The sequence below is a fragment of the Macaca thibetana genome, chromosome 10 (assembly GCF_024542745.1).
Source record: "Macaca thibetana thibetana isolate TM-01 chromosome 10, ASM2454274v1, whole genome shotgun sequence".
NCBI lineage: Eukaryota > Metazoa > Chordata > Mammalia > Primates > Cercopithecidae > Macaca > Macaca thibetana.
In genome coordinates, this window is record NC_065587.1 from 18,449,654 (window position 1) to 18,476,647 (window position 26,994).

The 26,994-nt window shown below is 42.0% G+C and overlaps 1 protein-coding gene across 1 annotated transcript; it reads left to right on the plus strand.

Moving 5' to 3' along the window:
• Positions 1-485: 485 nt before the first annotated feature.
• On the plus strand, positions 486-26,476 carry RTCB (RNA 2',3'-cyclic phosphate and 5'-OH ligase). The gene is made up of 12 exons (XM_050745869.1): positions 486-694; positions 3,928-4,006; positions 6,005-6,072; positions 7,468-7,567; positions 12,923-13,079; positions 13,976-14,132; positions 15,650-15,809; positions 17,487-17,662; positions 18,530-18,718; positions 19,436-19,546; positions 21,044-21,163; positions 25,960-26,476. The coding sequence occupies exons 1-12, from the start codon at positions 602-604 to the stop codon at positions 26,065-26,067; spliced, it is 1,518 nt and encodes a 505-aa protein (XP_050601826.1). The 5' UTR covers positions 486-601; the 3' UTR covers positions 26,068-26,476.
• Positions 26,477-26,994: the final 518 nt, after the last annotated feature.

The following is a 26,994-nucleotide window of genomic DNA, read 5'->3' on the forward strand; positions in this document are numbered from 1 at the left end:
TTGATCATTTTGTAGTACATGTCTGGCCATAATAGATGCATCCACAAATGTTTGTTAGAATAAACGATAAGCTGCCATGCTTCATTCTTTAGGATGCTCCTTTCCGATAAAAAAAAGTTATTTGATGTATATCCAGATTCATTCCGAAACATAAATGTTCAGCTATGGTATTTATTCAAACAGGTTTTTCTTTCTCAGCTGCTGGCGTATCTTTTTCCCCTCCCAGCTGAGGGTGTAAACTCCAAGCCGATACACCGGACCTGACCCAGACTCAAGGTGTTTTCATAAGCTGCAGAAAAGCGTCTCCAAAACAAAAGATAACTACATTAGAATTTAAACTCCTGGATTTCGCTTAGCTGTAGCTTAGAGGAAATCGACTAATAAAGATCCTAGCTATACACTAGAGGACAATGCAGCTTAACCAGAGGAAAGACGTTGGCCTGAAGAGTTTCGAGCCTCGGCGCTTGCCGTTGCTCATCCTGCTGCGGCGCTGGTCGCGCCTGCGCTTTGGTTGTTGGAAGGCGGTGCTCTGGGAAGCCGGACAACGCGGCAGCGGCTCTTGAAAGCCGAGCCGGGAGTTTTCGCTACCGTTGTCGCCGCCATGAGTCGCAACTATAATGATGAGCTGCAGTTCTTGGAAAAGATCAGTAAAAACTGCTGGAGGATCAAGAAGGGCTTCGTGCCCAACATGCAGGTAAGTCAGGAGAGTAAATGGCGGGGCCTTCCCTGCTCCGTCCCCGGCCCGGCCGGCGTCCACCGCGCCCTCTGGACCTCCCTCGACCACTGGGTCCGCCCCGGCCCCTTGCAGAGTTTCTCTCATCCCCTCCTTCTCCCCTCACGGTTCTGGGGCCGCCCAACGTGTTCCAGCACCACCTCCCGCCAGGAGAGGTCCCCGAACCACGAGGAGAAGCTAAGCGCAGTGGATATGGGGAATCCAAATAAATACGAAATTGGGGTTTCCAAAGCGTTTTCACAGATCAGTCTCATAAACGCATCGTGAGCTGGTTTACGTTCCTGGTCTTCAAGGTGGAAATGGCCAGCCCTGGGTTCATTTGCTAGGACTGGAATTCATCTCCTCTGAGTCATGCTGGTTATTTATATAACGTTTACAGACCTTTGTTCACTGAACCAAGTTTTCAGCATTCAGTATTCCATGTTGGTTTTTAATTAAACGATGTCATTTCTTGCAGTAGCACAGGGGAGGGCTGATTGATTTTAATACTTCACAGAAGGACCTCGAGGATCTGTCGGTGACATAGTTTCCTCTACCTACCTAGGAAGAAGCTCAGCCAGGACTTGATGTCCAGTTTACTAGTTTTTCCTCTGATGTCCCAAATGGAGACTTGAGGGCTTGGGATCATCAGACAGTTTAAAAGCCTGGGCTCTGTATCTCTCGGCCTTCATCACCATCTGTGCTCATATTTTTCATTAACGTGAAAAAAGAAAACGTTTGTGAAGTTTTGCAACGTATTTTTAAATAGTTTTTGAAATCCCTGAAGATGCCAAGTAAATGCCTCAAAGGTTTACCGTCTCACGTCTTGGTAAACAGCTCCCAATAGCCACTCCCCTCTTTTATTCGGAATCAAAGCTTATTGAGTTTCCCTTGTTGGCAAGTCATTTACACTGAGGGAAGAAAAAGCCCACAGGGATAAATCTGTGTTCTATTTGCTGTTTGGCCACTTTCTTTGTATGGAAACCGATACCCTGAAGGAAGGAAACATAAGGGGAGCACAGTGGTTCATGGCCTGTAATCTCAACACTTTGGGAGGCCAAGGCGGGAAGATTCTTTGTGCTTAGAACTTCCAGACCTGTCTGGGCAATATAGTGGGACCGCGTCTCTACCAAAAAAAAATTTAATTAGCCAGGCGGGGTGGTGTGCACCACAGCTACTCAGGAGGCTGAGGCAGCGGGAGCCCTTGAGCCTGGGAGATCGAGGCTGCAGTGACCCGTGATCATTCTAAACTGCACTCCAGCCTGGGTGACAGAGTGAGTCTCAAATAAAAAAAAAAAAAAAGAAAGAAAACACCATGACATGATCATCTGTAGGATCTAATAATACAGCCTTCATTATCTGGCAGGTGTTCTGACTTAGCCTTTGATGCACACACTGCTGCTCATTGATGGGGCAAGTCTAATTTTGCTAGGCAGTTCTAGTGTAAGTATGTATACAGCACTTTACTACCAACTTTTCTTTGGGAATAGAGACTTGGAATGTTGATGCATTGCTCTTCAAACGCTATTGACTTCTAAGCATGAATTGTGCTTCCATCCTTATGGGAGCAGTGAATTTCACACGGATAATCATCTGTTACTAAATCTCCATTTCTCCCCCAAGGCTACCATCCACTTGTTGGACTAAAACTTTCTCTTTGTTCCCTTAAAACTCTTCCCTCCCATCTTTATGTCATTTTTGCATTTGGCTCCTAAATGTTCTGCTGCACCAGTGATGTCTCTTGTCTTTAAAGAGCCAGCTCTACAGGATCTCTGTGAAACCTCTCCCAGCTCCCTAGACTGTTGAGGCACTCCCTCATCAGATTCTTCCATAGCACTGTGTACTTAATGTTATGGCACTTGCTTCATTGCACTCTGATACTCTTATGAGAATATAAGGGCTGTATTGGCTGGGCGCGGTGGCTCACACACCTGTAATCCCAGCACTTCGGGAGGCCAAGACGGGCGGGTCACGAGGTCAGGAGATCGAGACTATCCTGGCTAACACGACGAAGTCTCTACAAAAAAATTAGCCGGGCATGGTGGGGGGCGCCTGTAGTCCCAGCTACTTGGGAGGCTGAAGCAGGAGAATGGCGTGAACCCAGGAGACAGAGCTTGCAGTGAGCCGAAATTGTGCCATTGCACTCTAGCCTGGGCCACAGAGCGAGACTCAGTCTCAAAAAAAAAAAAAAAAAAAAAAAAAAAGAAAGAAGAATATAAGAGCTGTATTGTGGTGTACTGGGAGCTCCTTGAAAGCAATTTTATCAATTTTATCATAGTCTTTGTATCTCCCCTAGTGCCCGGGACAGTGCTTCATGCATAGTAAATCCTCAGTTAATGTTTGGTGAATTAATAAATGTGACCCTTAAGAAATTGTACTGGAAACATTTTCCATCAGTGGGTATTAATTGTTATTTATGCAATGGTCATGAAGTCATCTTTCTGATAAAAACTACATTCAGTTGATTAAGTGTTAAATCTTTGGTTCTCCGTTACTGGACAGCTCCTTCAAAATATTTGACCTATGATAAAAATGTCCTGCTCTTTAGTGTTAAATAAGTATGTCGTCCATTGCCTTTTGTGTGCCGCCTCTATTGTCAAGCTTTAAAATTACGCAGATTTTTTAAAAAATTATATAGCTTATAGAACTGAGCACACAGCTACATCGCTGTATGTTAAATTTTTCTTCTCACTATTTACCTAACTAGAGATTTGTAAGTCACCACTAGAGCAAAATAAAGTGTAACTGGCTATTGGCTTAAACACAGAATAAATATACTAAGGTTAGATGACTATGTTTTATGTTTAGAATTTGAGTTTTTTATTGATCTGGGTTTTTTTTTTTTAATTTTCAAAAATCCATTGATATTTTTGAAGCTTGAGGATTAAGACCTTTGGGCTTTGTGAGAGCATAGTTGGAAGATTTTTCTTTATCACACAAAAAGATGCTTGATCTGTTGAATTCTTAAATGTGGTTTTGAGGGTATAAGAATAATTAAAACAATTAGTGAACATTGCAAAATTTTTCTTAAGATATATTTTATGATGGGAGCAGCTTGTAGCCTTTGATAGGAAGTTTTCTGCATGCTTAAGGTAATGTGAAAGTGTTTGGTAAAGAGTAAAGCACAGTAAATATTGCATACAGCGTATTCTGTCCAGTGCCTACACTTGCCATACATGTACTCACACATTGCTTTTCACTTTCCTTGGTACCAGGTTGAGGGCGTTTTCTACGTGAATGATGCTCTGGAGAAATTGATGTTTGAGGAATTAAGGAATGCCTGTCGAGGTGGTGGTAAGTACATTAGAGTGTCACTTGTATTAGTACAGTAGTGCCTTCCCTGTGGCCTAAAAAAGTGGTAACTCAATTACAATTTTGAAATATTGTCAGGGAGTGATTACAACTTAAGGTAAGACCGAAAGAACTTACTTATTTGTGATCACATTGTTAGCCAGTTGGCATTACAGAAAGGATTTGAAGCTGGGTGGAACTCGTTTCTCAGCTAACCTTGAACGGTAAGAGGAAGTGACCTACCATTTGTTTTACACTTACTATATTCCAGGCATTTTACTAGGTGCTTTGCGTAGATTATCTCATGTAATACTTGAAGTAACTCTAAAAGGAAGATATTATCTCCAGCTTATAGATGTGTAAGTCAGCTCAGTGAGGTTAAACGTAGTAACAGAAAACCAAACACTGAATGTTCTCACTTGTAAGTGGGAGTTGAACATTGAGAACACATGGATACAGGGAGGGGAACATCACACACCGGGGCTTGTCAGGGTATTGGGGGCTACGGGAGGGATAGCATTAGGAGAAATAGCTAATGTAGATGACAGGTTGATGGGTGCAGCAAACCACCATGGCACATGTATACCTATGTAACAAACCTGCACATTCTGCACATGTACCCTAGAACTTAAAGTATAATAACAAAAATTTTTAAATTTTAATTTGCCCAAGGTCACAGCTTTTTGATGACAGCCAGAATTCAGATCCAGTAATGCCTGATTTTAAAGACAGTGTTCTTAACCAGTACACTAATTAGGCTTACTGAACTTCGGTTGTCTCATCCATAAAACAGGAATCATTACACCTATCTTGCAGGGCTGCAGCAAGATTTAGAGATAAAATGCGTGAAGCTCTATATAATCTGATGGTGATAGTGTAGAAATCATCTAGTGTTGGGCCGGGCACAGTGGCTCACGCCTGTAATCCCAGCACTTTGGGAGGCCGAGGTGGGCGGATTATGAGGTCAGGAGATCAAGACCATCCTGGCTAACACGGTGAAACCCCATCTCTACTGAAAATACAAAAAAATTATCCGGGCATGGTGGCGGGCACCTGTAGTCCCAGCTACTCAGGAGGCTGAGGCAGGAGAATGGTGTGAACTCGGGAGGCGGAGCTTGCAGTGAGTGGAGATCGAGCCACTGCTCTCCAGCCTGGGCAACAGAGCGAGATTCCATCTCAAAAAAAAAAAAAAAAAAGAAATTGTCTAGAATTACCCCTTTCATTTTTTTAGATCAGCAAACTAAAGCCTTCCCTCCCCAACCAGGGTATGCTCACTTGTCTAAAATAACACAGCTGCCAAGTGGCAGAAATGGGACTGGAGCCCCGTATCCCTTCATTCTCAATCCAGTGTTTTCCAGAGCTTCCACATTGCCCTTCTTTGTCACTTAGAATAAACCAGCATTGATTTTCTTTATCAAGGGAACTACTGAAAGAATACTTTTTTCAGGCCAGGTGCCCTGGCTCACGCCTGTAATCCCAGCACTTTGGGAGGCCGAGGCAGGTGGATCACGAGGTCGGGAGTTCGAGACCAGCCTGACCAACATGGTGAAACACCATCTTTACTAAAAATACAAAAATTAGCTGGGTGTGGTGGCCCACGCCTGTAATCCCAGCTACTCAGGAGGCTGAGGCAGGAGAACTGCTTGAACCCGGGGGGTGGAGGTTGCAGTGAGCCAAGATAAAAAAAAAATATATTTTTTTCAGATATTAATAACGTAAAATTTTGTATTTGTATTTTACATCCCAGTACAACATTTGCAAGCAGCCTTCTCATGGTATATGCAGAACACTGACAGCACATTTGTGGCTATCTTTCCTGTTTGTCTGCTTCCTTATTGAAGAAGCTCCCTTCCACCTTGCATCTCAAATATCTTTCTAGACTTTGTTGTCTTAGTAGCCCTGATGACTACCTCTTCATGTTATACAGTCTAGAAACGTGAATATAATTAATGCTAAACCTCAAGTGTGTTGTCTTTTCTAATACCCAATTTTTGTCTTCAGGTGTTGGTGGCTTCTTGCCAGCCATGAAACAGATTGGCAACGTGGCAGCCCTGCCTGGAATTGTTCATGTAAGTCCGAGTTCAGAGCTTTAATCATTTATATTTCTTAAAGTCCATTGAATGGATGAATGGCCATGCCTGATAATGGTGTCATTTAGACAATGACCTTTGGACAGCCCGACATAACCGTGAAGCCCGGCTCAGTGGCTCATGCCACCCGCAACAATTTGGGAGTCCAAGATGGAAGGATTGCATGAGCCCGGGAGTTCAAGACTAGTGTGGGCAACATGGCAAGACCCTGTCTATACAAAAAAAATTAGCCAGGTGTGATGTCACATGCTTGTAGTCCCAGCTACTCAGAATGCTGAGTGGGAGGATCACTTGAGCTCAGGAGTTCCACACTGCAGTGAGCCATGAATCACGCCACTGCACTTTTAGCGTGGACGACAAAGTGAGACCCTGTCCCTAAAAATAAAAATAAATAACCATGGACCTAAAGAAATAATTGAATCTGGATGGCATTTCAGTTTCTGGATGCCTTTGGTTAGAATCTGTAAGTGTTCAAGAACCTTTGAAGTAGTTTTTATGTTTTGTTTCTTTATCATGGTGACATCATTATTCCTGGATCAGTGCACCTCCATTGTAAGTTTCATTGTAAGTTTCACTTCATTGTTTCAATGTAAGTTTCATTTGGTTGTAAGTTTCACTTCCCATACAGAGGATCATTGAAGAAGAAATGGCAAGGAGTTTAAGGGTTAGCACTGAGGGGGAGGAAGAGAGGACAGCATAGCCCCCAGCAGTCTAACATTCGTATTCTATCATTAGAGGTAGATGTTGAAAATGGATCTATTCGGCAGACATTTTTGAGGTCTTCTTTATGCCAGTTACCATGTTGGGCACTTGGTAGAGGGAATGAAATGGTATGGCTTGTGTATATAAGGAAGTTGTTAGTGTCTGGGTGTCTGCATGTCTGCTGTGTTTGACCTGCATGCTTCCTGGGTCAGGGTCCTTTCCTAGGCTCCGCATATGGGAAGTCTATAGTATTTATACCATCAAATGGATTACATTTGGCTGTGATTACTTAAACTGATGACCTCTATAAATCAGTTATTTTCCTCTTAACCTGACAAACCAACATTTGTCAGTGTCTTAATATTATTTTTAAAATGTAATAGTACATTAAACTTAGTATGTGTTACTCCTGTATCATGTTATTTTGAGGCTTTTCTGTTTTGGATTTCCTTAACATTCAGATCTTATAAAAAGGTTTTTTTCTCACCGTATTTAGCTTTGTGATTAGGAGTTCTTACGATTTCCCTAAATAGAGAAGATTTTGTGAAACCACAGTCTTAATTTAAGGAAAGCTTCAGCCTGCAGCCTCTTTGAGAATCAGTGTCAGGTCCATCAGGGCAACCAGGGTGGCAGGTCAAGACACTTGTATTTCACTTTCTAATTCTCTTTCAGCGATCTATTGGGCTTCCTGATGTCCATTCAGGATATGGATTTGCTATTGGGAACATGGCAGCCTTTGATATGAATGACTCTGAAGCAGTGGTATCCCCAGGTAAGATTACTGTGCACATCTGCTGTTAAGTGTGTAGCTTTGGCCAGGCACGGTGGTTCACGTCTGTAACCCCAGCACTTTGGGAGACCGAGGCAGGTGGATCACGAGGTCAAAAGATCGAAACCATCTTGGCCAACATGGTGAAACCCTGTGTCTCTACTAAAAATAGAAAAATTAGCTGGGAGTGGTGATGTACACGTGTAGTCCCAGCTGCTTGGGAGGCTGAGGCAGGAGAATCACTTGAACCCAGCAGTCAGAGGTTGCAGTGAGCTGAGATTGCGCCGCTGTACTCCAGCCTGGTGACAGAGCAAGACTGCGTCTCAAAAAAAAAAAAAAGTGTAGCTTCTCTCTATGGACCATAGCCTTTGTGAAACAGAGCACTTCTCTCCATGTGCATGACTGAGTCTCATCATGTTCTGTCATTTTTCTTTGAGGCTATTACAACATCAAGCAAAGCATATTTTCAGTGAAAATTTTGGGAGGCTCCTACCAAACATCATGGTATTCAGGCTTTGGCTACAAAACAAACTGGGAATTTTTTTTTATCTTTGTAACTCAGTTACCCCATGGACACATCATGTCTAATAATGTTAATGACCATAGAGTGTTAGTAGATTAGATGAGTTTAACTGTGTAAAATATTTAGAACAGTGCTAAGCACATAGAACATATTCAGTAATATTGTCATTGTTATTTAGTGATAACATTGAATATACAGAAGGCTGTACATGCCTTCTGCTGTGGTTATGGGGTGCTTTCAATGAATATTCTATACCAGAAATATCTTTGCTGTTAAAGAGTGTGAATTTAGAAATGAAGTTTAAATGACATCTTGAGAGTTCTGCTTCTAGCAGTGGTGGATTGGGTTGTTTCAGACCAATCCCTGCTGAAAATAATGAGAAAAGTTGGGTAAAAAACGTTTTCTGAAATCTGTTTGAAGGCACAGAAAATATTCTAAGGCAGGAAGAATTTGCGAGGTCAACATCTAGAGGAAAAGAAGAAAAAGGTCCAGATATGTGAGCCCTACATGTAGGGCTGTTTTGAGATGACTGCAAATTTCAGTCAATAAGAATATACATGATTTGAATGATCCAACAACAAACTTGACACTTGACCTCTAATATACATGTGTGGTTGTGTGTGTGTGGTGCACTTGCATTGCAGTGCAGCCAAGCAGTGCAGAGTATACATTTTTTTCAAATGCACAGTTTACCAAAACTCACCACATGCTGAGCCGTAAAGCAGGCCATCAAATTTCAAAGCATTGAAATCATACAGACCAGGCCGGGTGCGGTGCCTCAAGCCTGTAATTCCAGCAATTTGGGAGGCCGAGACGGGTGGATCACGAGGTCAGGAGACCGAGACCATCCTGGCTAACATGGTGAAACCCTGTCTCTACCAAAAAAAAAAAAAAATACAAAAAACTAGCCGGGCGAGGTGGCGGGCGCCTGTAGTCCCAGCTACTCGGGAGGCTGAGGCAGGAGAATGGCGTGAACCCGGGAGGCGGAGCTTGCAGTGAGCCGAGATCCGGCCACTGCACTCCAGCCTGGGCGACAGAGCGAGACTCTGTCTCAAAAATAAAAAAAAGAAAGAAAAAAAAAAGAAATCATATAGACCAGCAGTTCTCAAACTTTTCGCACTCGGGACCACTTTAGTAAAAATTATTGAGGATTGATCTCAGACTCTTATCAATGTTTATCTTATTAAAAATTAAAACAAATGTTTTTAAGACGAATATATACCTGTCTCATTATCCATTAGAACAAAGATGTTATGTCATATAGCTTCTGAGAAATCTCACTGTACAGTCATGGGAGAATATGAATAAAATAGACAAATAATGTCTGAGTATTATAAAATGAATCTTACACACCTGAAATGGTCTTCCCCCTCGCCCCCACCCCAGGGTCTCTGGACCATGCTAAAGAATCCACTCATATAAGAGGGTATTTTCTGACCACAGTGGAATTAAATTAGAAATCATTTAAATAAAAACTAGACCTAGCACTTTGGGAGGCCAAGGCGGGTGGATGGCTTGAGCTCAGGAGTTTGAGACCAGCCAGGGGCAACATGACAAAACCCCATCTCTAAAAAAAAAATACAAAAAATTAGCCAGGCATGGGGGCATACACCTGTAGTGCCAGCTACTTGGGAGGGCCAAGGTGGGAGAATCACTTGGGCCCGGGAAGCAGAGGTTGCAGTGAGCTGAGATCGCGCCACTGCCCTCCAGCCTGGGCGACAGAGTGAGACCCTGTCTCAAAACAAAAAAACTAGAAAAAGTTTGGGAGGCCAAAGCAGGAGGATCACATAAGACCAGAAGTTTGAAACCAGCCTGCACAACATAGGGAGACCCCTATCTCTACAAAAAGTTTTAAAATAGCTGGGTATGGTGGTGCACACCTGTAGTCCTAGCTACTCGTAAGGCTGAATCCAGAGAACCAGTTGAACCCAGGAATTTGAGGCTACAGTGAACTACGATACACTACTGCACTAGTCTGGCGTAATCTCAAAAAAGTATCTCAAAAAAGAAAATCCATATATTTGGAAATTAGTATGCTTTTAAATAACCCATGAGTCAAAAACAAAACAATGGAAATGAGAAAAAACTAATGTAAGTAGAAGATACTTATGTCTAAAAATTGACATTGAGTTGAATAAAGGAAACCCTTGTATGCTATTGGAGGGAGTGTAAATTGGCACAGCCATTATGGTAAATAGTATGGAGATTCCTCAAAAAATTGAAAATAGATCCGTATGATCCAGCAATCCCATCACTGGGTGTATATCCAAAGGAAATGAAATCAGTATCCAAAGAGATACCTGCCCTCCCATGTTCATTGTAGCATAGTTCACAGTAGTCAAGATTTGGAAACAGCCTGAATGCATTATTCAACCTTAATAAAGAAAGAAATCAATCTTTTAAAATCGAAGGGAAAAGACAGGGAATCCTGCCATTGACTACAGCATGGATGAAACTAGAGGATATGCTGAGAAATAGGCCAGACACAGAAAGGAAAATACGACATGATTTTGCCCATATGTGCAATCTAAAAATGTTAAACTCACAGAGAGGAGAGTGGTGCTAACAGGGTGGATGTCAGTCAGAGTATACAGAATTTCAGTTTTAAGATGAATGAGTTCTGGAAATCTAATGCATAACGTAGTGACTGTAGTTAATAATAATATATTGTAATAGTATATTGTATTACTTTTAATGGCAAAAACCACAATTACTTTTGCACCAGCCTAATACTTATAGTCCCAGGCAATTGAGAGGCTGAGGTGGGAAGATAGCTTGAGCCTGGGAGCTGGAGGCTTCAGCTGAGCTATGACCTAGCCTGGGCAACAGAGCAAGACCCTGTCTCTAAAATAATATATTGTGTACTTGACATTTTCTAAGAAAATAAATCTTAAGTGTTCTTACCAGAAAACAGAAGGGGAAGTAACTGTGAGATCATAAATATGTTAATTAGCTTGATTGTGGTAATTATTTTACAATGTAAATGTACATTGTGTACACCTAAATATATACAGTTTTTATTTACCATTTATTTGCCAGTCAGCTCTCAAGCTGGGGGGAAAATGATTTAAAACATACTTATGGGCCAGACGCGGTGGCTCATACCTGTAATTCCAGCACTTTGGGAAGCGGAGGCAGGAGGATCACTTGAGCCCAGGAGTTTGAGACTAGTCTAGGCAACATGGTGAAAACCCATCCCTACAAAAAATACAAAAGTTAACCAGGCGTGGTGGCACACCTCTGTAGTCCCAGCTACTCAGGAGACTGAGGTGAGAGGATTGCTTGAACCCGGGAGGTCGAGGCTGGTATGAGCCATGATTACTCCACTGCACTTCAGCCTGGGTGACAGAACAAGACCCTGTTTCAAAAAAATAAAAGCCAGCAGGGCATGGTGGCTCACGCCTGTAATCCCAGCACTTTGGGAGGTGGGAGACCATTCTGGCCAACATGGTGAAACCGCATCTCTACTAAATATAAAAAAAATGAGCTGGGTGTGGTGGTGCACACCTGTAATCCTAGCTACTCGGGAGGCTGAGGCAGGAGAATCACTTGAACGCAGGAGGCAGAGGTTGCAGTGAGCCGAGATCGCACCTCTGTACTCCAGCCTGGTGACCGAGTGAGACTCTGTCTCAAAAATAAAAATGAAAAATCAAAGTACTTATGTCTAAAATTTTGAGGTTACTGTCCTTTTTGAATGGAAACATGCAGCCTTAAATGCACAAATTAGGAAAGAAGAAAGGCTGGAATATCAGTGATCTTAGAAAGCTAAAGAAAGAACAACAAATTATACCCTAAGAAAGTAGAAAGATGGAAATAATTAGGAGTAAAATTAATGAAATGAAAAGTTATATGATAGAAAGGACCAAGAAAGGCAAAAGTTGGTTATCTGAAAAGACTGAAAAAAAATTCATGAACCTCTGAAAACAGTGGTCAAGAGAAAAAGAGAGGCACATTTTGGTCTCTGTTTTACATGTTACTCAATGTTCATTGCTGCCTCCTTGGTCCATAAAGTGCCTTTAGTGTGTGTGTTATTTTAGATTATTTCGGTGTCATCAAGCTTTCCCCAGCAGAGAACCACTTTGTTGTCTACTTTAAAGCATAGTTGCCAGGCGCGGTGGCTCACGCCTGTAATCCCAGCACTTTGAGAGGCCAAGGCGGGTGGATCATGAGGTCAGGAGATCGAGACCATCCTGGCTGACATGGTGAAACCCCGTCTCTACTAAAAATATAAAAAGTTAGCCAGGCGGGGTGGCGGGCACCTGTAGTCCCAGCTACTCAGGAGGCTGAGGCAGGAGAATGGCGTGAACCCGGGAGGTGGAGCTTGCAGTGAGCGGAGATCACGCCACTGCACTCCAGCCCGGGCGACAGAGTGAGACTCCATCTCAAAAAAAAAAAAAAACAAAAAACAGTTATCTGTAAAAGAATGGGTATCTTTGGCCGGGTGCAGTGTGGCTCATGCCTGTAATCCCAGCACTTTGGGAGGCTGAGATGGGTGGATCACGAGGTCAGGAGATTGAGACCATCCTGGCTAACATGGTGAAACCCCATCTCTACTAAAAAATACAAAAAATCATCCGGGCATGGTGGCGGGCGCCTGTAGTCCCAGCTACTCGGGAGGCTGAGACCAGAGAATGGCGCAAACCCAGGAGGCGGAGCTTGTAGTGAGCTGAGTTCGCGCCACTGCACTCCAGCCTGGGTGACAAGGCGAGACTCCCTCTCAGAAAAAAAAAAGAAAAAAAGAATGGGTATCTTTATAGCCCTATATCAATGGCAAGAAACTGCAGGTAACAATGCCTTACCAGCTGGTTTTGCTATAAGTTTTCTCTATTTTGTAGGTGGTGTCGGGTTTGACATCAACTGTGGTGTCCGCTTGCTAAGAACCAATTTAGATGAAAGTGATGTCCAGCCTGTGAAGGAGCAACTTGCCCAAGCTATGTTTGACCACATTCCTGTTGGGGTGGGATCAAAAGGTGTCATCCCAATGAATGCCAAGTAAGAGCACATGTTTCCAGTACATGATATGGGAGGGATAATAACCACATGACCTTTAACTTCCTTTCCAGTGCAGTACACTTGAGAGATGAGGATTGTTCAGTTACTTTTCAGGAAGTAGTAAGAATTGTTTTTTTAAGCATGACGTTCAGCCCATTTATTGGAGACATAAGTCAACTGATGTTGTAACAGCCTTCGACATTTGTGGATGTGTTTGTAATAACATCATATCCACCAATGTTTATGGAGCACTTTCTATGCTCAATCCAGGAAAAGTGTAGTTTTTCCTGGCAGTGTTTTAGATGTTTTAGATGAAGATTAAAGCTTGTACCCTCTAAGGATCTAATGTACGTGTACCTCAGCTTCAAAATGGAGGTGCAGTAAGCCATTCAGAACTTCTGTGAAGATGGGAAAAGAGCTTAAAATTTAACCTGGGGGATTCTAGATACCTTCATTTATTTGACTGTAATTCTTCATAAATCATTAAGGTGGGTACCTGGTTGAATTAGTGGTTAGAGAGTGATAGCTGATTAAGGTTACAAAGTTGTTGATGTTGTTGTTTTTTGTCTACTTAATAACTACCTCATGGAATTCAGGATCAGAGAGGCAAAACTGAATATAAAAAAGATTTGAAAATTAACAAGTAGCCATATAAATGTCAAGTAGAACTACAATGATGTCTAATAGGGCATTTACCATTTTATATTGCAATTATTTATATGACTGCATTCCTCAAAAAACTAGTTACTGAGAGCTTAAACTTTGTATCTGACTTAAGGCCTGAAACACAGGCGATAGTAAATGTCAAGTTTTCCTCTGCCCTTTAAGATGTGATCATCCTTAGGTTTTGCTCTGCCTTGGTTGTGAAATGACTAGTACCTTTTATACTTATCCAGAGACTTGGAGGAGGCCTTGGAGATGGGGGTGGACTGGTCCTTAAGAGAAGGGTATGCCTGGGCTGAAGACAAGGAGCACTGCGAGGAGTATGGAAGGATGCTGCAAGCTGACCCCAATAAGGTTTCTGCAAGGGCTAAGAAAAGAGGCCTTCCTCAGGTAACTCACTTTGGAGGGGCAACATATTAATTATTTTTCATATTTTGTTTTTATTGGGGGAAATATCTATATCTTACATTTAGCAGACATATTCCCAGGTTTTTTTAATGGTATATCAAAAAATACAATTGGTTATGGTATATCAAAAAATACAATTGGTTTATGCTTCATTTTTATTCTAAAGAAACCATCAGGGATGGATACGGTGGCTCACACCCGCTTTGGGAGGCCAAGGAGGATCACTTGATAAAAAGGAGACTAGCCTGAGCAACATAAAGAGACTTAGTCTCTACAAAAATTAAAAAAAAAAAAAAAAAAATTAGCCAGGCATGGTGGCAAATGCAAGTATCCCAGCTACTCAGAAGGCTAAGACAGGAGGACTGCTTGAGCCTAGGAGTTTGAGGATGCAGTGAGCTGTGATCACGCTACTGCACTCCAGCCTGGGTGACAGAGCAATCAGGAGCTTGCAAATATTCAATAAAATAAGAAATAATGAATTAGAAGTGAATGGGAGAAAAATAGAATGTTTATAAGGTTCATACGTCAAAATTATATATATACATACTTTGACAGTCTACATATGGTATCCATGAGATACTAGATGTTTGAAATTACAGCTAGTTGTGAAGGCTTTGCCACTAATTCAGTGTGACACGTGGGCAAGGCTATCTTCTTCTGGATCTCATTTTCTTATAGAAAACTGGGATGGTTAAAACCAGGCAACCTCTAAAGACTCTTCCAGCACTGACATTCTCTGGTTCTTTAAATCATCTATTAATATTAGCTCTAGTTGTGGTATATGTTCTTTCAGTTATAGATAATGGTGGATGTCCATGAACTCATAGATGTTTCAAAGTCATTTGAATTGGACCTTGTCTAAGAGTCAACATTCACCAACATTTATCCCAAAATTTGACTCTTCGTGATGTTTAAAATATCCCATGAACCATTTAAAAGCTTGATTGTTTGTTTGTTTCTGAAGCTTTTTTTACAAATTAATTTATTTACTTTATGTTCTGGGATACATGTGCTGGTTTGTTACATAGGTATACATTTGCCATGTTGGTTTGCTGCACCTATCAACCCATTATCTAGGTTTTAAGCCCTACATGCATTAGATATTTATCCTAATGCTCTACCTCCCCTTTCCTCCTACTCCCCGACAGGCCGCGGTATGTGATGTTCCCCTCCCTATGTCCATGTGTTCCCATTGTTCAGCTCCTACTTACGAGTGAGAACATGTGGTGTTTGGTTTTCTGTTCCTGTGTTAGTTTTTTATATGTGTATACCAAGCATATCATGATATAATACAATTTAGGAGCTAGTCTACGTTATTTTGTTGTGTAGAATATTGTTGTAAATGAAGCACTTCTATAGCTTAGGAATTTTTTTGTTACAGAAACACTGTTTCTATGGTTATTTTGTTGTTAGTTTGTTTTTATCTTTTTGGTTTTTAAATAGATTTTTTTTAAAAACTGGAATCAAAACTATCTTACCAGACATTTTTACATTTGCAGTTGGGGACCCTGGGAGCAGGCAACCATTATGCAGAAATCCAGGTTGTGGATGAGATTTTCAATGAGTACGCTGCTAAAAAAATGGGCATCGACCATAAGGGACAGGTGTGTGTGATGATCCACAGTGGAAGCAGAGGCTTGGGCCACCAAGTAGCCACAGGTATATTCTAGACTTCATACTAAAATGTACATTTTATGGGCAACCAGATAGAAATTTAAGAGCGAAAACTCTGAAATATACTGCATGGGTTTTATCTTGAGTCCTCAACAATCAAATAACTTGAACAAATTAACTTCACTGGGCCATAACTTTCTTGTCTAAAAAAATGAGTATAATAATGACTTCATATAGGATTATCATGGAAAGTTAATAATAAATGTAAAGCACTTAAATCAGTGTCTGACATTAGTAAGCACTCAATAAATGTTAGTTGCATTTATCATTATGTTTACTCTTATGAGTTACTATCTGGCCAAGAAAGAGCAAGAAAATATTTAAAGAGTGGAATTTATGAAATAGGCATTCATTTGGCAGATAATGTACATATTGTATACCTGCTCTGCAACATTAGGTGTTATGGTGGATTTGCTGATGAAATAGGCTGATACTTTGCACTCAGATTGTCTCATGAAGTAAAGGTCATGTCCGTTTAGAAGAAAAAATAAATATTAAAAGGTAGCAATTAATAATATAGGAGAGTCAAACAAAACACATTTAGGAAAAAGATTTTGGAGATGGCTTCATGGACCCAGTGTTGAGCTCAGCCTCACAGTTTGGACAATTACACACAAAGGACATTGGTGACAAAGGCAGCATGAACAAAAGCAGGAAGCAGCGAAATATTGGATAGGTCCTTTTGGATAGTGTGTGAAATAATGTATGAATTGTGACAGTTACTACAGGACTGAATGAAGCAGGACGAATGCAGAAATGAAAACAAAAAAAAACAAAAGAAACTGTTTTAAAGGAGTCAGGGGGCTTCTTGCTTCTAGTGAGCAAGGGCCTTGAGCTTCCACAGCCCTTCGTATTTATTGGGTAGAAAAAGCAGGGAGGAGGAGGTAAGGTTGGTCAGCTGCTTGATTGATCGCAGGTTCATATTAATAACAGGCTTCACATGTGTCTAATCACAAGAAACACGTGCCTGGGGTATGGCTGCCCTCAGCATTCCTTCTGGGCGGCAGACACAGTTGTCAGCTTGCCAACATCCTGCATTCTTAAGAACAGTTTACTGTTTACTCATGGTATACTGAGTTGTTCACGACCCCCATTCTTTCGGCTTCCAACAGTGAATAAATGAAAAGGTATACAGATGTCTGGAAATTGTTATAAGCTTTAAATTTCATGTTATAGATCAGCCTCTAGTGCATTGTATTGTGTGAGAATTTAGTAATTTGTGCCAGCTTGACCCTTTAGACTATTTAATCTAGCAGATGTATAAAGCATCGACTAGTGTTTCAGAACACTCCCCTGGATTCGATTAATCATGAAGGCAACAGAATGTGTTTTACTACTACTATTCCTATTCATTCACATGTTGAGAAAGGAGTAATGAAGACCATACTGTGGCTATTTGTTTACACATCCCATTCTCTTTCAAGTTCCTAGAGGGCAAATGCTGACTTTGTGTCCCACAAACTGTCTCTGCACTCTAAACGATTCTCAAGTACATCTTGACTGAGCAAATAGATGAACTCAGAAACACATTAAAGGGAAAGTTGGCTTTCACTTGGCTTTTTTGTGGAATGAATTTGAATGTAGCCTGCCTTTCTGCAGTAAATCTAAACTGTTCATTTCAGGGAAAGCTAATTCATTTGGACTTTGCTGCTCTTGTTCCAGATGCACTGGTAGCTATGGAGAAGGCCATGAAGAGAGACAAGATTATAGTCAATGATCGGCAGTTGGCTTGTGCTCGGATCGCTTCACCAGAGGGTCAGGACTACCTGAAGGGAATGGCAGCGGCTGGGAACTATGCCTGGGTCAACCGGTCTTCCATGACCTTCTTAACCCGTCAGGTACAGTCGACATTGCTCTTCTGTTCCAAGTCATTCATGATGATGTTAAGTGCTTTAAAACATAGTGCAGTCCAGGCCGGGTGTGGTGGCTCATGCCTGTAATCCCAGCCCTTTGGGAGGCTGAGGGGGGCGGATCACGGGGTTAGGAGATCGAGACCGTCCTGGCTAACACAGTGAAACCCCGTCTCTACTAAAAATACAAAAAATTAGCTGGGTGTGGTGGTGGGCGCCTGTAGTCCCAACTACTCGGGAGGCTGAGGCAGGAGAATGGCATGAACCCAGGAGGTGGAGCTTGCAGTGAGCCGAGATTGTGCCACTGCACTCCAGCCTGGGTGACAGAGCGAGACTCCCGTCTCCAAAAAAGAAAAAACATAATGCAGTCCAGTCAAAGCCTGTGGTGTTTGGTTTTGGAAATTCACATAGTTAATGTTCAAAATACCAGAGAAGTGTCCAAGGTTTTGGTGTTATCTTAAACTAAATCATCAGAGTATCAAGCATGAGAAGTGAGAGAAGAGAATCCAAATTATTCCTAGAATTTGTCTTGAACAGCATAGAGAATCGAAGTGCCATTGACTAAGATTCAGAAGGCTGGGGAAGAAGCAATTTTGAAAGGTGGGATCAAAAGTAGCCAGGCAGCTTTTCAACCAAAGATGAAAATGAAGATGAAAATGATGTGGTGGCATTTGCTATGTGGTCTAAAAGACTAGCTTTTGTCCTTTACGTGAGATAATCTTACGATTACTTTTGAGCTTTTAAATCTTTTACTCCCTTCAGAACAGACTACCTGAAATCAGTGAGATAAGTCATGAAGAGCTGAAGATGAGTCCTGAAGTTCTGGCTGCTTTTATCTTCTGTGTTTTCTTCTAGGCTTTTGCCAAGGTCTTCAACACAACCCCTGATGACTTGGACCTGCACGTGATCTATGATGTTTCTCACAACATTGCCAAAGTGGAGCAGCATGTAGTGGACGGGAAGGAGCGGACACTGTTAGTACACAGGAAGGGATCCACCCGCGCCTTCCCTCCTCACCATCCCCTCATAGCTGTTGATTACCAAGTACGTAGCACTGCATTTGTAGTTTTAAGCAGTGGAAGCATGATTTAGATCGTCACAAATGTGAATTATATTTAAAATACAAAGCAGCAATTGTGAAAAGAAAACACTCTGTCACCCATGAGAACAGTGATTCCCAATTTTCCCTGAAGCAGTAGCTCCTCCCCCCATCATTTGTGCTTGCAGTGGTGCCATGTGCTAACTAGAAAGTGCTGCAGGAGGTGTATTTTACTCCATACTCCACTCCTGTGAATTGAGGCCTTTGAATTAGTGGAAGACAGGATTAACTCAGTTACAGAACACACTACACTCAGTCTGTTTCATTCCTCCTGTCCTCTTGGTGTCTGGCTGTGTTGGAGTTAGAAGGACCCCATAGTCTGCTCGCTCCTTTTACAGATGAGAAACCCAAAACAGAGAAGACAAGCACCTTGCTCAGGATGGTGGTTCTAGCAACACTTCCCTACACTTTTGGATTTTGCTTTGCTTTTATTTTGACTCTTCTGCATTTTTACTGGTCCTCATATTTTCACTGTCATCCACTTCCTTCCCCTCCGAATTATCAAAGAATCAAAGTACTATCTTAATATAGTTTACAAGCCGTGTGTTTAGAAGTCTGGGTTTCTCCTACAATCCTACAGTGCAAGAGAAAATTTAAATTTTATGCATACAAAGCTTATGCTTTTCTGAATTTTAACATGTTTCATTTATGTGCATCCTCAGCTCACTGGACAACCAGTGCTCATTGGTGGCACCATGGGAACCTGTAGTTATGTTCTTACTGGCACTGAACAGGGCATGACTGAGACCTTTGGAACAACCTGTCATGGAGCGGTAAGGAAAACAGAAACTTCCTTAGAAATGCTCTCTTCAGTTTAGCTATTGTTTTCCATTTTGACGGGTAAATGTAGCCGACTGAACATTAACAGAGTTGAGACTTGGGTCTATCGTGTCTTGTACTTCAAATTGTTCCCCATAATGTATACTATTTAGTAAACTGACTGGGATCATCTAGTATCTCTACCTTAGGGAGATCTGGTAGGGCTAGGGACCGTTTCTTATCTCTGCAAGTCCAGAAAATCCAGACTGGGAAATTGTCACACTAGCTGAGCTTACCGTAACTAGTTTATAAGTGGTGGAACTTTAACGGATGTAGATATCACAGTTGATCTCAGCGATTGGCTGAACCTGCTCATTTGTTTAATTTACCCTTTCCTATTATGTAGGCCCACTCAGGACTGCAAGGATAGGCCCTATTTGCAAATTAGAGCCCATGTACAGTCTACACACACACCCATTTCAAAACACGGCCTCTCATCTTCTAAGCCCAGGGGTCAGTAAACTCTTCCCATAAAGGGCCAGACCGTAAATATTTTAGGCTTTTGGGACCAGATGGTATTCAGCTATTCAGCTATGCCATTTCAGTGCAGAAGCAACCTTAAGTACTGTGTAAATGGGCAATGCTGTGTTCTAATAAAACTATTTTAGGCCAGGCGTGGTTGCTCACACTTGTGGGAGGCCAGGGCAGGAGGAGCACTTGAAGCCAGGAGTTCAAGACCAGACTGGGCAACATTAGCGAGACACTGTCTCTACAAAAACTTTTTTAATTAGCCAGGTATGGTGCCACACCTGTAGTCATAGCTACTCAGGAGGCTAAGGCAGGAGGATTCCTTGAGCCCAGGAGGTTAAGGCTACAGTGTGAGCTATGATTATGTCACTTCACTCCACTCTGAGTGACAGAGGGAGACCCTTTCTCAAAAAACAAAATAGTTTATTTTAAAAAGCGCTTAAGTGGTGGGCCAGATTTGGCCCATACACTGTAGTTTGCCAGCCCCTTTTCTAAGCCATCCAGAGTGTTGAGCCAGTGTTGAAATGGGAAAGAGAAACTGTCCAGAATACCTTCTTCTAGGACAGACCTTCACAAATGTATTTAATCCTACTTTTTTCTCTGATTGTTTCTCATTTCTAGCTGCCTCCCAACTCCTAATTTTAATGCAGTGGTTTTCAACAAAGGTGTTCCCGCTACCCCCACGGGGACATTGGCAATTTCTGGAGGCTTTTTTTATTGTCATGGTTTAGTGGGAGTTGCTATTGGCATTTAGTGGGTAGAGGCCAGGGATACTGCTGAATACCCTGCACAGCACAGCCTCCCAACAAAGAATTCTCTGGTCCAGAATCTCAAAGGATATGGTGAGGCTTAAAAGGCCTGCTACCAGTTTGATAAAGTAGAAAAAGATGGTTTTTAAAGCTCCTTTTTAGTGTAAGAGAAAATCAAGGAAAGGGCATATAATCTTAGGATTTGAAGTGAAGTTCATTCCTTTCCCATTCTAGGGCCGTGCATTGTCCCGAGCAAAATCTCGACGTAATTTAGATTTCCAGGATGTTTTAGACAAATTGGCAGATATGGGAATTGCAATCCGTGTTGCCTCACCCAAACTGGTGATGGAAGAGGTAAGTGAAATTCTGATAGATACATGAATATTTATTGTCCCCCATTTGTAATTTATGTCATTCTACAGAGATAGCAATTTAGGGTATTACTAACAGAAATTGTTTGTTTGGGTTTTTTTTTTTTTTTTTATGACCTCAATTTTCTCTTATGTTCCTTGCTTAGCTTATTTCAGTTTTATATTTTCTTTTATTTTGGCTGAAATTATGAGCCAGGTCCTTAAGAATGATTTTTACTGTTCATTTTATAGTCTCCATCTACATACTAAGTTTTTCAAAAGTAGTTTGAGCTGATTCTTGCTTTTGCACAATTGTATACTTAGGTTTCAATTTGAAAGCAAATTTGAAAAAGGAAGGCATAGGCTGGATGTGGTGGCTCACGCCTGTAATCCCAGCACTTTGGGAAGCCGAGGCAGGCGGATCACAAGGTCAGGAGATCGAGACCATCCTGGCTAACATGGTGAAACCCTGTCTCTACTAAAAATACAAAAAACTAGCCGGGCGTGGTGGCGGGCGCCTGTAGTCCCAGCTACTCGGGAGGCTGAGGCAGAAGAATGGTATGAACCCAGGAGGTGGAGCTTGCAGTGAGCCGAGATTGCGCCACTGCTCTCCAGCCTGGGTGACAGAGCGAGACTCCGTCTCAAAAAAAAAAAAAAAAAAAAGGAAGACATAAATGTTTGAAGCAACTTTTATTTGACTTACAGGAGAATAGATTTTGTTTAAATTCTGTACATATGTGTACACATATGTACATATTTAAATTAAAAGCAATATAATTCCTTAATGATTTAAGAGAAAGGAAAAAGTCATCCAGAAACTCAATGCCCTAACACAGTTATTACTTTATCTTTTAGAATACTTACTATTGTCGGCCGGGCATGGTGGCTCATGCCTGTAATCCCAGCATTTTGGGAGGCCAAGGCAGGCAGATCACTTGAGGTCAGGAGTTATAGAGGTCAGCCTGATCAACATGGCGAAACCCCTACAAAAATACAAAAATTAGCTCGGCATGGTGGTGGACGCCCATAATTGCAGCTACTCAGGAGGCTGAGACAGGAAAATCACTTGAACCCAGGAGGCAGAGGTTGCAGTGAGCCAAGATCATGCCACTGCACTCCAGCCTGGATGACAAAGCAAGACTGTCTCAAAAAAAGAAAAAAATACTTATTGTCATAGTTTTTTCCTATTTTTTTTTTTTTTTTTTTTTTTTTTTTTTTTTTGAGATGGAGTCGCCCCATCGCCCAGGCTGAAGTGCAGTGGCGCGATCCGGGCTCACTGCAAGCTCCACCTCCTGGGTTCACGCCATTGTCCTGCCTCAGCCTCCCCAGTAGCTGGACTACAAGTGCCCACCACCACGCCTGGCTAATTTTTTGTATCTTTAGTAGAGACGGGGTTTCACCGTGTTAGTCAGGATGGTCTCGATCTCCTGACCTCGTGATCTGCCCGCCTCAGCCTTCCAAAGTGCTGGAATTACAGGCATGAGCCACCGAGCCCGCCCTTTGCTAATTTTTTTTTAAACTAGTCATAACTATAGTTAAAAAACATTTTGTAGTTATTTTTGAAATTTAGCATATTATTATAAAATTGTTTTTGTCACTTTTTAAAATCATTGCTGAATATTCCACCAGCTGAGTACCTTACTTTCTGCCTGTAGTGGACATTTAAGTAGCTTCCAAATGTTTGCTACTATAAATTAAATTGTAATGATTATCTTCATGCATGCAGCTTTTTTCCAGTTGTTTTAGTAATTAGAACAAAGTCTCAAAAGTGGAATTACATGGTGGCTCATGCCTGTAATCCTAGTACTTTGGGAGGCCAATGCAGGAAGATCTGTTGAGGCCAGGAGTTCAAGATTAGTCTGGGCAAAGATTAGTCAGGTGTAGTCCTAGCTACTCAGGAGACTGAAGCTGGAGGATCGCTTGAGCCTAGGATCTTGAGGTTACAGTGAGCTATGTGATTGTGCTGCTGCATTCCGCACTGGGCAGCAAAGCAAGACCCTATCTCTAAAAAAACAAGGAAACAAAAGTGGAATTACTGAGTCAGAGTATGACAAAGACTTATTTTTTTTTTTAAATAACGATTCATTTTTCCCATGATCTTAAGAATGCATGTTTAATTTAAAAGATTTGGAAAATACTGGCCAGGCGCGGTGGCTCACGCCTATAATCCCAGCACTTTGGGAGGCTGAGGCAGGCGAATCACGAGGTCAGGAGATTGAGACCATCCTGGCTAACACAGTGAAACCCCATCTCTACTGAAAATACAAAAAATTAGCCGGGCGCGGTGGCGGGCGCCTGTAGTCCCAGCTACTCAGGAGGCTGAGGCAGGAGAATGGCATGAATGCTGGAGGCGGAGCTTGCAGTGAGCTGAGATCACGCCACTGCTCTCCAGCCTGGGCAACAGACCAAGACTCTGTCTCAAAGAAAAAGATTTGGAAGGTAACAAAGAAGAAAACAGAAAACATTTAGAACTCAATCAGCCAGAAATAAGTACAGTTAACATTTGCATTTTTAGTTTTTTGGTTTGGTTTTGTTTTTTCATCAGCACCATGTGATTATTTCATTCACTCATTCAACGAACACTTATGAACCATCTGCTATAGTTAGGTACTGTTCTGTGTGCTAGAGATACTGCAGTGAATGAAAGAAACATGAATCACTTCCTTGTGGAGCTTTCCAAATAATAAAACATACAGTGTGTTAATGACCATACAAGTTCTATGAAATAAAAATGAAGCAAGGAAAGGGGGTAAGGAAAGGTGAGGAGGGTACAGTTTTAAACAGGTGGTTGGAGAAGACTTCAGCGAGGTGACTAGAACAAAGACTTGAAGAGAAAGAGGAAACAGGCTACCTGGGCATCTGGAGGTGAGCTTTCGAGGCAGAGAGAACAGCAAGTGCAAAATCTGTGAGCCGAATGCAGGAGTGTTCAAGAAACAGCAAGGAGGCCAGGCATGAAGAGCAAGCCAGAGGGTGATGAAGTCAGAGAGGTAGGGGGCACCAGAGCATTTGGACTTTTGCTTTTACTCTGATTAAAATGAAGAAACGCTGGAGGATTTTGAGCAGAATAGTGACGTGATGTGACAAATGTGTTTGCATGTTGATGGGAAGAATCTACAAGAGAAATTAATGATGCAGAAAAGAGGGAAGAAACTGCTGGAGAAGTGTCCTTGAATAGATGAGAGGAGATAGAGTCTGATGTACAAGTGTATGGGGTTGCTATTTGCTGGAAGCATAGATAATTCATCCTTTAGAAAAGGAGAGAAGAGGCTGAGCACAGTGGCTTACACCTGTAATCTCAGCACTTTTGGGAGGCTGAGGTGAGAGAATTGCTTAAAGCTAGGAGTTCGAGACCAGCCTGGGCTACAAAGCAAGACCCCATCTCTACAAAAAATAAAAGGATTAGGCACAGTGGCACATACGTGTAGTCTCAGTGAGCTATGATTGTGCCACTGGACTCAACCTTGGGCAGCATTAAAAAGTAAAAGGAGAAAAGGTATAGATACAGATATGTGGAGAAGATAAAGTGAGTGTCATTTTGAATATTCTGGCTGCTATTTTTTTCAGTGTATTACATACGTCAGCAAGTGAGAGTGAGGATCTGAGAAAAGGTATGAAATATTCATCTAGGGGAGAGATAGTCATTGGCCCAGTGGAATTTTATCTGATTTCCAGGAGCTAGAAATGGTCAAGTAATGCTGGGGAATGATTCAGGCTCCCACAGATAACTACAGCCAAAGGTAGTTTGTGGTACGATGTAATGACTGCAAGATTCACAACTGGGAGTGCCTAGGGAGAAAGGGAGAATAGAAACAACCTTGAAAGCCAGGAGCACACCTGTCCCACTCCTGGGACCAATGGCATGACCTGGTTTGGGAGAAAAAACAGCCACCACTTCAGAAAGTTGGAGGTGAAAGTGATGTCCTCGGGAAAGATCCATGTTTCAGTAAAACAGGAAGATGAAGGGAACGTTCAAAGAAGGGAAGGAGGGGATTTTACTCCTTCTGGAAGGAGTTCCAGAGGCCCCAGTGAGAAAGTTTCAGAAACTGGAAGGGAATGGGAGATGGGATAGAAAAGGATATTATGTACAGAACCATATGGGAATCAGCATGGCTGGCCTAAGCTTGTATTGACAGGAATGAAGATAAAGTGAGTGTGTGATGAAATTAGTGCTAATGGTGGCAAGGCAGTGTGGGTAGGATGGAAGGGTGGGAGTGTTGCTAGAAAGTCACAGAAATAAATTGTGTGTGAGTGTAGGTACACATATATACCCACATACACACGGGCACACAGTTTTAGTTTGTTTTATACATACATGAATTTTATCACTTACTGTGAAGGTACTACATGTTCATTCCAGAAATTTTGATAACTGCAGAAATATATAAAGAAAAAATTAAAATTGCCAGTAATTCTACCATCAAGAGATAATTACTACTAACCTAAGATGGTTTGGAGCCGTTCCTTCCTATCAGGTTCTGGCGTGTGTTTTCTTTAACTACATTGACTACATTTCCTAGTTCTACATGTAATGTAATACATGTAGTAATGCATGTTCTAAGTAATACATGTTCTTTAGAGACATTTTGAAAAATACAGAAAAAATTAAGACAAGATGAAAGTGTTTTGGAAGCTACCACTGACCAACATCAGGCTTACTCCTTTTTTAAATTTTTGCTAATTTGATAGGCAAAAAACTCTCTGTTATTTTAGTGTGCATTTATTTAATCACAAGTGAAGTTTGGTGCTTGTAAAGACTGTGTTTTTGGTGGACTTGTACAATGTTTAATTCCTCTCTTGCAGGCTCCTGAGTCCTATAAGAATGTGACAGATGTGGTGAATACCTGCCATGATGCTGGAATCAGCAAGAAAGCCATTAAACTGAGACCAATTGCTGTGATCAAAGGATAGAACCTTGGACAGCAGGGCTGCCAGACACCACCGACCCTCTGAAGTGGAAGTGGACTGACGTGCTCTTCTGACATCAGACTCCAGGCGGGACAAGTTCCAAAGTGTGCAGCTGTAACTGCTCGTGCCAAAATGGCTGATGCGGAGGCTGCTGCTTTCAGGGGCCTGTGCTTATAAAATAACCTTCCAGGAAGAGGCACATCGCCCACCTTTGGAAAGGGAGGAATATGCCTTCTCCTTGGTTGTTCCACAGAGTTTTAGGAAAATCTGTTAGGCATGGGTAGGTGTCAAACTGCCTTAGGCAGTCATACAGATCTTTAGCCATCAGATTGAACTTCTTTACACCAAGCTCTGTTTACATTCCGAGAGGTGTCATGAAGAAAGTTCTATTAAATAAGGTGTTGGAATGTTTACTTTTGTCCATTGCTTTTGTCAGTTTGTCCATTCATCCACCCATTTGGGCACCACCCCTCTTACTAAATACACTCTTACTTGGAGAGCACCCAGGGGATTATAATCAGGCTGTTAGATGAATAGATAGTGTAACACATTGAAGAGGGAGTATGTAGAGGTTTGAGGAATAGAGGCCCAAAGACAAAATTGTTTTTCCTAGCCTTGCTACCTTTCTTATTCTAAATACAAGGCAGAGTTTTTGAATCCATGGGGCCAGGTGAACAAAATGTAGGTGATGGTGCTGGGTGGGCAGCAGAACCAGAGGCCTGGCCTCCCTCCTACACATGCCTCACAGGGCGCTTTATTGTGCCTGCTGCTGCCTGTGTAGAGGACAGCTCCACTCCACCCCCAGGCGTCTGTGCTGTCTTGGCAGAGGCAGGCCTGGCCATGCAGCAGGGCTGTACAGACCCCTGTGGGCTGCAGCTTCCCACTGACATTCTCTTCCCAAAGGCCCTGACACATAGCACTGAGCACCTG